Raw genomic sequence first — 14,947 nt, forward strand, 5'->3', positions numbered from 1 at the left:
AAAACCAAGCGGTGGTTGTTTTTCCTTGGCTTATCGAACCAGCGTATGCCTATTCCTCCTTTGATGACTCCCAGTATATAAAGCCTAAATTTTCCGATGTGGATTGCAAGGAAGTTGGGGATAGACATAGATCCTTCTGCCTATCCGGAGTGTTGGATATAAAGCAATGGTTTTTGTATTTATTATTTCCATTTCCCGATCACTGGAAACAATCTTCACTGGCACAAGGATCTCCTCACAGCAACCTTCACTACGATAGAACCCAACAATGAGTTTACGAAGGCTTCGAGTAGTGCGAGATAGGCTAATCACCAGACTGCTCTGAAATAGGTTAATCGCCGGAGACAAGAACGAGTGAATCTAGTTTCGAGAGCATGCCTTACTATAAACTATAAAATAGGAGGCGTAGAGTTTCTAAGTGAAGGCAAGCGCAACTATCTATTTCATATCCTCCCTGTCAGCAAAGCAGGTCCGCTATAAAGCCTACCGGCCAGAAAGTCCTCAAGAACGGGAAAGCCGACCAAAAGACTATTCCATAATCGACTCTTGTTGCCGAATCGAAGGGGCTTGGCTTGTACCAGGCTCTAGTTTTCTTCGAGCGAGCAGTCTTTCTATCTTTTTGGGTTGCATGCCCAAGGCAATGTTTTTTGTAGATTGAGATGGATTGATCTTCGCTATCGTGCCTCTTCCTTGTACCATTGATGCTGCGGCAGTGCCTAATATGAGTTTGCTCCTGCCCCAGACAGCTTCGAGGTTCCCATCGATCGATTACAGAGGTTTCAACCACTGAACTTGCTTATGCTCCCCTTTGATCGAGTGCTATTTCTATAAAAAAGATTGAGTAGGAAAAACTTGAATTGGCCAATTTAGAGATTCGCCACCTCAGCTTCTTAGGCACATGAGGAAGCGGTCTAACATCTTTTCAATCGAAATCCCAATCAAAGACAAGTTCTACCAAGGCCAGGATCTGAAAGAGAAGAATCACTTTCCGGAATTCCAAGTGACATTCTTCCTTCAGAAGCTAAAGTTGAATGATCGAAGTCTCCTTCAGGTTCAGTCGAAGAGATCGAAGCGAAGTCATCAATTCAACCATTCGCATGGTCTCCCCTAAGACTGACCTCTTTTCCAAATGAACCGAACCTCGATCCACATTCATCAAAGAGATACGGCCATCTCTCTAGGTTGCACACCCCCCTTTAGATCGTTCTATTCGTGCTTGAAAAACGACCCCATCGGTCCGCTCCTTTTAATGGACATTCTTAGCCGTCCTCCGAGGGTTAACACCCCATAGATCAGATCGTGAACTCTTTCAGACCCTTAGTTTCACTTGGTTGGGGCAGAGTTTCAGCCTGCCTTCCACCGAATATAAAAAAACCTTACAGCTGCCTAATCTGCTGACATCCCCGCGAAGAGAGTCATTCTTTGTGTCACATCCTCGAATTCGAGAGAACGCTTTCCTGTTATCTCTCAAATTATAGGGATCGAGCGAGAAAGAAAGAAAACTATTGCACACACCCCTCATTCGCCCTTTACTAGAAGGTAAGGCAAAAGCAGCTTAAGCCCTTCCGATCACCCGAGAAGCCCTCGATGAACCGCTTATAGTATTATATATACTTATATATATATAAATACATTTAAGTATGACTAATCTGACGAAGAATCGTAGTTCCTGCACCTTGCGTGGCGTCTCCCAGTCCACCACGGCTTGCACGCACCTTCTTTTGATCCAACCAACTCAAAAACTATTATCCTCTTTCTAAAAAGAGATGAGAGTCGGTAACGGCTGTTATAATCCGGCGATATGGAACGCTTTGCCGTGTACCAAATGTTTCAATTTGGGTCAGATGCCTCGTGTAAGTTCGCTTATCAAGTGCACGCCCCTCCGTCCACGAGTAGATATTTTGTATTGAATAGTGTAAAACCAGGAGCAATAGTCAGAGATTATATTAGAGGATTTTATACTTTAAACACACAACTTCCACCCTGTAGTTTTAGCTTGTATATGTGAGAAATTAACAAGAAAAAACGAGATTTCAAAAGAATTCAAATCTTCAATTTTTCTGCACAAAACAGGGAAAGAGAATGAACTAGAACAAAGCAGATTTTATTCATTCCAGCACTACAAGCATTTTGTTACATGGGAGTACATCCAATGGGAAGCTTACATACACACACATAGACCAGCCAAACAACTAAACACAACATTACAACAAAGTTAACAAACAAACAACATATTAAGTTAAAAGCAAAAACAACGGACTTCTTAGTTGTTTCCGCCTTGTCCCCGCGGATGCTGGAGGCCGCCCTGACAATCAGAAATTCGCGCTCTTGGATGAGGGCCCTATGAGAAAGAAAAAAAGAAAAGGGTGACCCATAGTATGAGTAGTAAGGACTTTGCCGGGTAAGTACAGAGTAGTAGATGCCGTAGCATATGATCTTTCCTGCTATGAATTAGCCCTTCGAGATGGGAAGAATAGGAATAGGCTTAGGAGTGGAACGCTTAGCTCTTCTTTCCTGGAAGTGAATGAGGAATGATTGTTCTTCTGCTATCGAAGAGACCAAAAGCCTCTTCCAAAGTTTTTGATTACATTGATTTAATTAGCATTACCTAGTAACCTAGTAGTGCACTCGCTACCTTAAATCATTCTAGAAAAAAGGAGCTTCCTAAGACGAGGAGAAGGAAGTAGAATACTGGGATTCACACGCAGCTTCTTAGGACGAGGGTGCAGTAAATCTTACAGTCAACTCTCCCTATCCATGTGCGTGCATCTCTGTATCACTGAGCTTCCTTCGCTTGCTGACTCTGCCAGGGCAGCCAGGAACCGTTTGGCTGATCACTCGGATCTATCTGCTCGTAAGTCGAATATTAGGTCCCCTCTTTTATAAAAGATCTTCACTTAAGTATCGAGACAGGAAAGATAAGCGTGACCGTGCCAGTTCCTTGGAGGCCGAATATAGAGCTACCTCTGACTATCTCAAAGAGTTGGCCACTGAAATATGGAAGCTCCCGGTTCAGAAATTGTAGCAACTCCCGCACCCATTAAATTAGGAATGAGTGCACCGACGGACCATGATAAAAACAAATAGAATCCTATCCTCCCAGAAATTTTCACTTTTTGTTCCTTGAGAAATAAGATAACAATCAATATTGTGGAGAAGGCTCAGTCTCTCGTCTCCAAAAAAGAGACATTCGCTTACATCTTGGTTTGGTGTGGCTAACAGGCGACAGAAGGATGACGGCTTTTTATTGGGAACGTAGCGTAGAAAGGGTTCTCCGCAGTGAACCAAATGATCTAGCCAATCATTCTCCTAACAGTCTACCGATTATCCAAGTTTGGTATTCTGTAAGTTCCTAGGTCATATCGCAATTACTCCCTTGAGAGTAATATCTGTTCGATATGCAAGTGGTCTAGTCACTACCTGTAAGGCAAGCTCCACAGACACCTTACTACTTTCTAAGCTTTCTCTCTTGTCTCGCCAATCTAGTATTGCCATATAAGAGAACTGTCTTGCTGGGTGGAATCTCTTTGAAGGATATCTTTCCCCGCAAATGCCTGGCCTGCTCCTTTGCGGTACCCTTTTCCGTTCCTCTTCTTACCATCTTTCTTGAGTTGGGAAAGCGGCTTTTAGCTCATTCCCTTTGAATAAGCTAATAACAGAATTTCATAGATAACGGAGACTCTTTCTTTTCTGAGGAACGAATCTCCGTAGCTCAATAGCAAGCAAGCTCTCGGCACTTACTTACTTATGAGGAAAAGGATGGAGACCGCCCTTCTTTCTTCACTATCTGGCTATCGAGAAGATAAAATTGAAATGCAGGGGAGTCAGTCAATAGGCAGAAAAGTAACCCAAGGGAAGATCATGTCACTGAAGACCAAGCCACGAGCTAGCTCAGTTAGAACGAAATTAGGACTACTCTCACGACTATGGACAGTTCTCCTTCCCCCCCACCACCTACCTTCCTGAACGAGCTCTTTCTATCCGTTCCTTTCCCTTACTTCCCTAAAAGCTGGATCTATCTCTTCCTCCGAGTCGTGCCTCACCAAAACTAGAGATTTTCTTACAGTCGTGACATCGCTCCGCCAGACCCAGTTTGGACCAGGGGGGGTAGTGACACTTGTCGTTCAAGATAAAGGGGAACGATCCGCTTTCCGAACCACCACCGTTGACAAGTCTCCTTAACGAAACAGAAAAGGTCACCAAGGGGCCTTCGCTCGAGGTCTGGAACGGAGGTGCGCTCCTATACGCCCTCTGTGCAGTGACCAGAGGGGAAGACTAGAGCAGACGAAAGCATCCGATCGACCACTCATCCAGCCGGAAAAAGAGACCGACTAGCGATATAGTGGCGGGGGACCCTCTATTACGATTTTGCATTACATCCCACCGGGAAAGCCACCAGCTATATCGCAGAAGAAGGGAAAGCAACTACTTAGGACATACCCCTTCCAGGAACATCCAGTACTTATGATACTGAACAGAGCAGAACTACTTCTCTATGTGCCCGGCGACAGCAAAGCTTGTTGGACTATTGAATGACTTGGTTGACCCAAGAAAGAAAGCATAGCAGGAAGGTAGCTCTCGAGCAAGCCCTGTGGAAATCAATCATCACTTTGTGGATTACCTCAAAAGATTAGCAGATCAAGATCGCATTTCAGGGACTACAAACAACATCGATAGATTGGCAGGATGAAAACTAGAAAGCAACAGTGTAGAAGGTTCCTCGCAACTCTCAATATGTTAAAAAATGACTATACCTTTGCCTAGCAAAACACGACTTTCGGAATCTTTCGTGTCCCAAAATTGGATGTTGGAAAGCCCACCCTCAAATGCTATTCTGTCTATAGAATATTGAACCTGTTGATGAACCCAACCAGGAGACCTCCATTCTGGTTTAGCTCCTGCCTTGGTACGGGTATAGGTAGCTCGCAGACGAGTCCAGCTCAGAGATTTCATTTTTGAGGTCTCATCAGGGACCTTATGAAATTCTGAATCGCGTTGTTGGCTCTGATAGAGCCCTTCTCGAGTGAGTTTCGCTTGTCCCCGAATCCCTCCTAAAGATAGAGCTTGATGGGGAGAACCATGCTTACCACATTCATCTGAGGTCGGTAGCGAGCTCTGCGCAAGTGAGATACCTCTGCATTTGCATGATGGTGAGGCTGATCCGTGGGGAGTGCGAAACGGTGGCGTTGGGAAGTTTTCCCGCGCTTTCCTGGTCCTTTCGTACCAGATATTTGAAAACCTGGAAAAAGACTTTGGCTACGATTCGATCTCGAAAGCCCAGACTTCATAAAAGGCGACTGACTCTTCCACTGCTACATGAACCATCCGCTCCTTTTCCGATTCAGCTCCTACCTCGCTCCTTTCATTCTTTCTTATCGATTCGCTTGCTTCGCACCACCCACCTTCTCCTCTAGAAATTGCATAAGAAAGGGACGTTAGCGAGAAAAGATTAATGAGCTAATTCCTACCTCCAAGATCTGAGGTACCGTTAGTGATCCACGAGAATTCCCTGTCTTGAAGACCCTTTCCTTGCTTTCAAAGCAAATCCTGGGGCACCTGGCTTTACAGCCCTTTCTCAGTGGATTTTCTTTCCTGGCTTTTGAAACCTGATCTGAAGGATCCTGGGACTGAGTAGAGGAGCGTCTTCGGTGCAGATTGAAGAGCGAAGCTTCTTCTTTTTTCAGTGGATTAGTGAGAAATGGCGAAAAGTGTAAGTCAAAATGCCTGATTGGCTAAACTTTTTTCTAGGGCTTCCAAGGGATGAATCTTGTTCAATCTGTGGATTGGTTATAAATTGCTAAAAGTGTAGGTCAAAAAGCCTGATTGGCGGAGTTGAAGAGTGAGATAGCCGTGTCAGTTTGAATGTTTACCGAAGGGCTAGGCTAAAGCTCATAGTGGCTGCTACGCTCCTTGCCTTTCAGTTCAAACCGGAATAAAAGCAGGCACTTGCCAAAGCCCTCACCAATCGCTAACTCTTGTGATCAACGCACAAAGAAATCGATAGCTATGTACCTTTTGGCCTTTTTTTCATCCCCATCCCTAAAGCCCTTTCTCACTGGTTGTCCAAGGGCCTACTTGACTGTTGAATGAAATAGGAAGAGAGCACTCTGAATGGAGGATGATATCCTGAAGGTGATGCCTATGCGAATAGAGAGCACAATGGGGCGTGTCGCTAAAGCTGATGTATGAGACCCTCCCTTCTGTCTAAATACTAAATAGCATCCTTCAATCCTAGCTTCATGAGGGCAGCCTCACTTTTCTGGGATCTCGCTTAGAATAGAACCCTATCGCGAATAGGAGAGGAGCCGACCGACCAGATAAAGCCCTTTCAACGCTACGCCCCTTGCTTCTCCTTCCGCCTTGGAGCACCGCTTGATTGATGAGAATGCCACCACCTTGCAACTAAGAGATGGTTAAAGCCATTCTGTGAAGAGAGAGGGCAACTCTACCACGGAGTCTCTCGCCCAAGAGTGGCATTAATAGCCCCATAGAGAAAGGAAGTTGCTGAAGTCCCTACAATCTTTCTTAGGGGACCCGATTACCTACTTCTGCCGGCGGGGGGAGAGTCCTTAGAGTAGTTCCAACGCCTGTGGTAATAGGGTTAGGCCTGTAGACTCTTCCTACTGCCAAGTCAAAGCTGACGACCGCTTATGCCGGCAAGAGCTGGGGATTGACTATGAGCTGTAGTCTTTTGATGACTTCTTTCTACGGGACTTCCTTTTTCTCCTTGTAAGGGAGAAAGTGCCAGAGAGTCATTTTGGGAGCATAAGGTGAGGACGCTAGTTTAGGCTCAACTTGACTTCCCTAAAGTTCCTATCCCTTACTAAAAAGCAACCTAGAACCGATCTCTGCTAATAGAAAACGATGAGTGTTCGCCCTTGGTCTACGCGGATCAGGGGCCCAGCTAACGCGTGAAGATTGAGATACGCAAGACACGAAAGAATTCTCCTGCCGAAGTGAAGGCGCTTCTGTCCTTCTGTCATTGCACGCGTGAAAACCTTCTCGCTTCGCACCTCTGCCCGGCCCGTTGGTTGAGCGCAATTACGTAGAGAAAGAGAAGATGCTTGAGCTTGAGATAGTAGACGGTCTAAAACTATAGCTGTCCGGAAAATCGATAGAATGTCCAGATTTCCCAAAAATCATTTCCTGGAAAAGTAGTATCCCGAGGCTAAAAGTAAGTAAGCAACCAGTTCCGTTCAAACACTGACTTTGGTAGAGGATTAAGCTGAGTTTGGGGGGTACCTTCGGCAGGACATTCAGTCCTGACCCATTGTCAATAAGGACTTTGGCGACGGTGTGAGTTTTGAATTTGATCATGGCATCAATCTTGCCATGATCTTTCATCTCATGACTGAAGTTGACCATGAAGCCAGTGAAGCAAAGGCTTATATCCTGGTTTCAGAGGAGCTTGTGCACATGAATCAGAAGGGATTTCTTCATTTCAGAGTGGCATTAGTGCCATTAGATTACAAAAGCCACCAACCAACAAGCCGATTGCGCAAACGCCTTAAAAACTCTAGTAGCGACTAGCTGATAGAGATGCTGCCTCAGAAACGGAAAAAGCATTTGTTGCAGCTGGCGCGGCGCATAATCTATTTGTCTATTCGTCAGAAGGCAATCCGTAATTAGCTTAGATTGGTGCGTTCGCCAAAAATCCGAGTGATCGGGATCTAATTCCATCATACGTTCGATCATTTGCCTTTTCAATTGAGCGGTCTCCCGTGCCTGCTGGAAAGGCAGATCGGGATTCGTTCCGGGGGGAGTTGTCCCTTAAGCGCCTAAAAAGATGTTCTTCCATGTGACGACGTAGCTCCACTTCTTCTGAGTCAGGCTCAATCTCTTCCGCTGGGGGCACATTTAGATCGAGAGGCGGCCGCTGAGATGAGCGAGGAAGGGAATGGGAAGTGGAAAGATCTGCCCAGTAGCATGGATTGACAACCCTCCATAACATCTTTCAAATTTTCGTAATATAAAAAAAGAAATGAAAGAATTTCGTATGTAATGATATGGTATGGGGAACGTAAAGCTGATGCCTCCCCGAGTTATCACTCTTTTTCTTCCTGTTATCTAGCTTAAGGATGGATGCCATGCTTACTTTTCGAGTTCGGGGGCGGGAAGATCTACTCATTCAAAGGGAAAGCGCACCCCTCTATTTATTTTCTTCTCAAAAGAAGAAGAGCTAGTGGAATGGGCCCTTACCTCATGCCAGCGGGGGAAAGAAAAGAGGCCCACTACGAGAGGAGAGAGTGATTCAGCTGCTAACAAGCGCAGGTTTTTCATTAAATGAATGGTTATTCGGGAAACGTCTGTTGATGAGGAGGTTATACATAGTAAAAAAAAAAAGAAAACCAGGGGGCGGATTCAACCTGGGCTCCGTTCGAAGAGACGAATAATGGTCCTTCTCCCTCACATGCTCCTTCCCATGAGCAACTCGGTTGGCTTCGTGAACAAGAGCGCTGATCACCGGAAGATGAACATTGAAAGGACTGAAAGCGTAGCGACGGGATGTAGATGTTGATTTTGGAGGTCGCGTACTTCTTTAGTTATAATGCCATCGACACGGTTGAAGCTTCCACTTTTCTTTGGTCCCAACATGACCGACCAAGCGTAACGACCGCAGAAGGTACGGCCGGAGAATTCATCTCCAAGTCAACAGCATGTCGGGCAGGTCCTGAGGAGGATATAGCCGAGTGAGTCTCAGACTTGTTCTCCCTTTGGAACTTTCTGGCTAATGACCTGTCGAGGACTCTTCAGTCAAGCGCATCCGAGCAACGAAGGTCGAGCTCCAAAATTCAAACGAGAATGAGGGTGTGAGATCAAAGTGAGACATGGATCGTGTGTTCTAATAGGTGACCAGGCCAAGGGACGCTGTCGGAATCGCCCGGTTAAGTTGGACAGCAGTGACTCACTTTCTCTCCCGAAAGGGGACCGCTCCTACCTCTGGGAAACGATCGGCACGCAGACTAGCTATATTAGCAGTTCGGGCAGGTCAAAGGTGATCCTCCAATCCGGGGAGAATCGAGAGGGACCTAAGCGGAGCCGATGAGTGATACGAACAAAGGGGTTCCATAAGTAATTGGAGGGACCATCGATTCTTCGGACGTCAGCTGAGAGGCCTAGGAGATTAGACAGTAGGGAACCGAAGCCAAGAGCTAAACATATGCATGGGTGTACCCTCCAACTCCTGCGTTGGCGTGAGGGGATTTGGGAATCATAGAGGGCGTATTACCAACGGAACCCCAAACGTGAGGTGGTCAGTCCTACTCTCTCGAGTGCCTTTGCAGTTAGTAGCGGAAAGAGAGAATTCCCTCTACAATGACGGTACGAAATCGATCGGAGACTAGGAAACGAATCAGTTCGTTTGACCGGTCCTTTCGATTGCTAAACATCATTGGATAAAAGGGCAGCGAAGGCTACGCTACGGTCGGAGATTCATCCCAGGTCCCCTTAAGAGCAGGCGCGTAGGGTAAAAAAAGAAAAAATAAGAAGCTGCGTGTGAATCCCATCTAAAGCTCTTTCCTACTTACTTAATTATAATAGAAGCGTTGGCCTATTGGGAGCTTTCGGAAATCACTTTGCAGATCAAGACCATAGGAACAGGGAAGAAGACGGGAGAAGACCTTATTTAGATGGATTGGTAGCGCAGGTGGCCCTCTAGAATGGAGTTCGGGCAGTGCTCTCACTTACGGGAAATGAGGGTAGGGGGGTCGCAGAATTCGGGACCTAACGATGTTCGCTTCGTCACATGAACGGGAGCGGACGATTCCCTCGTCTCTCCCTTTTCGGGGAATGGCTGCAATCACAAGCAAGTGATTGAATGAGTGGGGGCTCCGAAAGCACATGCGGGATAAGCAGGTGTTTCAGGAGACGGTCTAAAAATGGGTCCGGTCCAGAAAGAAAAGAAAAGAGAACTCTCAACAAGCTGGAACTAATCAAGATCAATAGGAAGAGGAGGAAGAGGATCAAATCAAAAAGCTTATGACGAGCATCTATTTGAATCGATCATTTCCAAGAGCTAATTCCAGTTTTTCCTTATTCCGAGGTAACGCCTTACAATCTTCAGTCTTACGCTTAAGGGGTAAAATGTTCTTGTTGGATGCAGGACTTGGGACCCCCATCATTTGTATGCAAGATGAGCTTACAGGAGTGCCAAAAAACCGAGCCACCAGGTTTGAGAATAAAGTGGGTTCCCTGGGTAAATCAATGATCAAAGAGCGAGCAGCCGCCAGGTTGAAGAAAAAGGATGTCGCCTGGTATTTTAAGAATAAAGTGACCGCCTGCTTTTTTAAGAATAAAGTGGCCGGTGAATCAATGATCAAAGAGCATATTTTGGAGAGATTCTTCATCGATCTAGTGGCCGGTGAATCAATGATCAAAGAGCGAGCAGCCGCCAGGTTTAATGATTTGGTGGGATCCACAGATGTAGTGGCTGGTGAACCGCTTCTTCTTCCACGAAGATTCATACAAATCCGAGCTTGGATGGAACTGATAAAGATTTGGCGAACGAAAAAAAAGGTCAAAGGCTTTTATATTAAGAAAATCAAGGAGGTTATTCAGTAGCCATCGCAGGTTTCATTACTTTTCTTCCATTCCGTCCTCTCAAAAGGAAAGGAACATGGAAAAAGGAATCGCGAAGGCGATGGCGAAAGATAATGGAAAGGCGAAGGCAAATGGAAATGCAAAGGCGAGCGCTATTGAATGGTCGATTCAACATCGAGCGCTATGATCCCAAATGGATGAATATTGTGGTGTCGCTACCAGCGGAAGATCAAAGAAGAACTTGATGAGCGAAATTTGCTGACGAAAAAGAGCACTTTTTCAATTCCGAAGCCTAGCCTCTCCTGTAACACTCTATCACCTTAATCCATTCTTTAGCCTTTCCTGTAACACTCTATCACCTTAATCCATTCTTTTGTTGAAAGAAAGTAATTCATAGACAGCTTTGCTTGCTAGCACTGAGACATACTAGACTAATTGGGAAGTCTTAGCAAGCAAGTCGATAGATAGTAGTAATCGATTCGATCTGATCTTCTTCTTCTTACTTGATGTCAAGTCAAGAAAGTGGAAATGAACTTACTTATTGGCTAAAGTATAAAACAAAAACCAGATGCTTCGAAAGCAGACTCCTGTCCGACCAAACACAAAAGCTTTCCTGTAATTACCGGAGCGCTTTTGCAAGGAACTTCCATGAGCAGAAAGAGCGAATTACATACCTTACGAAGGTAGAGCGTTTAGCCACTCAAAATCAAGGGTTACTCCGTGGTAGGATTAAAGTCGACGAAGGAGTGCAACGCTTCGTTAAACTCTCTGATTCTCGTTCCTGTCTATTCCACTCGTACCTTAGCTGGTGTGCTTCCTTAATATAATAGGGGTGCTCTTTGCTAACCAAAAGATTTTTTTGTCTTTTTCCCTTGACTGTACTTGTTCACCTGTGCCCGGTAAGGACTTAATTAAATGAAATGAAATTACGTAAAGAAATAAATAGACTTTCTTTCTTTACGTAATTTCATTTCGCCTGCGAACGATTACTTAAGCCTCTTTCTTAGGGCAAGAGCGTCACTCTTCTTTTTGATTTGAACTCTGGTTTGCTCTTCATCTTTCTTGAGAAAGGATCTTACGTCGATCAGGTGCCCGCAGACCCCATTTCGGAGCCATAGTAGCGGGCTCATTGGTCCCAGGCCTTCTCGATGCCAATCTCGCACTTGACACAAAGGCAATAAAAACAGGGCTTTCCGAAAAGAGTCAGAAAGGATCGTAGGCAAACGGTGACCGGCTCTATGAGCTCTGTTGGGCCTTTGCTTTCTAGCTTGACTGGACTGATTGAAGCGAAGTTACAATAAAAGAGATTGAAAAAAGCACTTAACTACGAAAGAAGTACTGCAGAAAGGGCTTCGGGAGATGACTATCGAGAGTTGAAAACATAGCTGACCTGCTCTGCCCTATTGACCTTTTCTTCCTGTTAGTCGTACTTAAAAGAGAGAGGAATGTATATCCTTTATCCTTCCATGAGTGAAACTCCCATAATTGGAAAAAAAAGGTTTTGCACGTGAATCCGATCTGGGCTAGGAAGGTAGTGGGACGAATGGGGAATGCCCTCTTGGGCAGTTGGTTTCTTTTCCTCAGTGCCATCAGTTGCAAAAGCAAAGGTAGTTTACTCTTTAGAGAGAGAGAGAGGAGGAAGGAAGCGCAGTAGCAGAGTAATCCCTTCTCGCTGTCACCCCTTTAATCATATATGTGCCAATTCGCTCTTTGAAGATGGACAGAAAAGGCTCTCTGCCACGTGAATCATAATAGGCAATGTTAATTGTTAGTTGCCTCTTCCCTTACCCTTCTTACTGTCTTTCCTGATGGTGAATAAGCGCTGTGCAGATTAATTAGCAGGTTCCTCGACTCTGCTAGCCCTTCTTAAAACCAGAAAGCAGTGGAAGAAATCCATTTTTTACCTATAACCCTACCCTGGAAAGATAGATTACTACAATGAAAAACAATATGAGAGTGAGAGCGGAAAGAATAACTGCTTTTAACAACTATAGGCAGAGATAGAGAAAGGAAGAACTTTCGATCAGTCGATACCAAAACCACTCAACCATATAGGATATAAAATATACAAAACCCTTTCCTTGAAGGAAGTCGAGGTCTGTCTGTAAAAGCTCAGTAACAAAGATCTTTATATGTCTTAGTCAGGATCGGGCAAGCATTAGAAACTCTCTTCATAACAAGAAAATAAAAATAAAAACACCTCAGTGGAATGGCAGGAGGAAGAGGAATCCGGTGCAAGGCTTTACAATGAATACGAATACCAAGCGCAAGGCGATCCGCACATAGCCGTTACAATACCAGTCAAAAAGTAAATCCCTGATTTTAATCCCAAGTCCTATCGAGGTGGCTGGGGATCAACAACTAGAAAGGTATACCACCATCGGCAACTGATTCAACTCTTGGTCACATTCAACCATCAAGAAATCATCCATCATTTAAACGGGTTTTCACTCTTTCGGGCGATTGCTCCACGTGTTCAAATGCTACCCACGTTCAGTTCAAGCCTAGGAAAAAAAACCTGACAGTCGAGCTTCCGTTGGTCGCCTAGTCCGACTGGGCTAGCTGAACCAGTTTCAAAGGCCCCTGGGGTTGAGATAAGTTGAATCAGTTCTATTTCTCTGATTTGAATAGGCGTCTAGGAAGGTGGGCAAATCAAAACCTGCTGAAGGTTGTCCCGTCAATCAATCAATGTATTCACACATCGAGAAAGAAAAGAAGGACTTCTTCGGCGACTACCCTTTCTTCAAAAAGTCAAATACTAGCTCGGATAGTGCTTCTTTAATGGCAGGCAGGTCTAGGTCCCATAATAAGGGAAGGTGTTTACACCGGTCGGTAGGCTAGGAGTGCAACCATCGAAGTTTCGGGTAGAACCAAGTTCCAAAAACCAAATCATTAATGGTTCTTGAGAAAAGACCCCTGCGGATAGGCAAGTAGAACACGGGCTGGTAGATGAGGTTTCACCAACCACGATCGGTTCGTAGCCAAGTGCGGTTATGGAATTACTAGCTTTGGAAGGTCGCTTAACAAAATGTAAAATCCCAATCAATAAGAGAAGCTGTTGATCGAAGAAGTCTGCCATGCCATGAAGACGGGGCGGGTCTATTCCTTCCATAAGGAGGTGGGGTTGTCATATGATTAACACATGTTCTTTCAAGCCCTATGACCATTGTTCCCTGAAAGGACGAAGGATGCTCTTCACTTAGATGACAGGGCATGGTACCCTGACACTGGTGCCTCTGCCCACATGACTTCGGACCCAGGGCGTTAAGGAATAAGAGTTGAGCAAGCGAGATATGAGCCCATGAGGGAAGGCCCCACAAGCGCGGATAGGTCTAACATCAAGGCAAGGAGTAGGAGTAGGAAGATCACTGTCAAAGTAGCTGTCCTATCTCTTTCCTAGAATTTCCTTCTCTTTCCCTGAAGGAAGCAAGACTCAATGAATGCACAAGACTTAAGAAAGCATTAAGAACAGGAACTGTAACTACAACTCGTGGCATCAGGAAAGCAGCTAAAGTCTTAGGCGCTGAATGAAAGGCTTCTCGGATTATTCCTCTCGGGTTCCTTCACTTAGAGTAGTGACTCTCGCGTATCAATCAGAAGAAAGGGAAGACAAAACCATTAGCATTGTTAACCCCTCTCTCTATCTGTGCTCTCTCTCTTCTCTCTCTTACTGGCTGTCATGGATCGCTCACCCCTTTGCCTCGTCCTACATCTGGTCAAGGTCGATATGATAGATTGTAGGCATAATGAGGCAGCATGAAATTCCACATTCAGACAGACAGAGGAAAGGAGCTGAAAAGCATACCAACCAAATCAAGACATTTGTACCATGGTCAAGGACAACTGCAGTATCAGACTGCATAGCTAGGTCATAAGCTGGTAGCTCCTAAAAAGTGCCCCCTTCCCGATGCATTAGACATCGAGGCGCCACCATACGAAGAGCGAAGAGAGAGATCAAATGATGCATTTAGAAAGAAGTTCCGCAACACAGATCTCTCATCTTCATGACCAACAATGCTTCCCAAGAGCGGACCCGTTCTAAGATGGAATAAATGCTCTTTGTTAAAAGATATCTCTTTTTTGTTCTGTATCGGTCGGCATCTTCTTTCTCAACCAGTCCTATGGCACTTACTGGATGGTCTCCCTTTTGTAAAGGAGTTTTGACTTACCAATGTTCTTACGGGGCAGGTTCCCGCTGCATCGGCTGGTCAAAGATCACCCCTAAATTTATTCAAAAGCTGCGGTTGGCATGGCAGTGTGAGGTGCTCGTCGATCTCTCCGAACCGGTATACCCAAAGCCACTGACCAATCCCTGAGGGAGACGTCGAAACAACATCCTCAAATCATCCAATGTCACCAGCTGAGAATGTAGATCAGTCATCAATAAGTAATGGACAGAGATAGAGAG

General features: G+C 45.2%; 1 protein-coding gene across 1 annotated transcript; it reads left to right on the forward strand.

Annotated features, from left to right (window-relative positions):
* The first annotated feature begins 7,409 nt into the window (after positions 1-7,409).
* LOC131176720 (uncharacterized) lies at positions 7,410-10,925 on the forward strand. Its single transcript, XM_058141788.1, has one exon. The coding sequence runs from the start codon at positions 9,979-9,981 to the stop codon at positions 10,558-10,560; it is 582 nt and encodes a 193-aa protein (XP_057997771.1). The 5' UTR covers positions 7,410-9,978; the 3' UTR covers positions 10,561-10,925.
* The last annotated feature ends 4,022 nt before the right edge of the window (positions 10,926-14,947 follow it).

The sequence above is a fragment of the Hevea brasiliensis genome, unplaced genomic scaffold, assembly GCF_030052815.1.
Source record: "Hevea brasiliensis isolate MT/VB/25A 57/8 unplaced genomic scaffold, ASM3005281v1 Scaf23, whole genome shotgun sequence".
NCBI lineage: Eukaryota > Viridiplantae > Streptophyta > Magnoliopsida > Malpighiales > Euphorbiaceae > Hevea > Hevea brasiliensis.

Excerpts from the sequence above, each read along its gene's own strand:
- LOC131176720 (XM_058141788.1), top strand. The coding sequence starts at position 9,979 with ATGACGAGCATCTATTTGAATCGATCATTTCCAAGAGCTAATTCCAGT.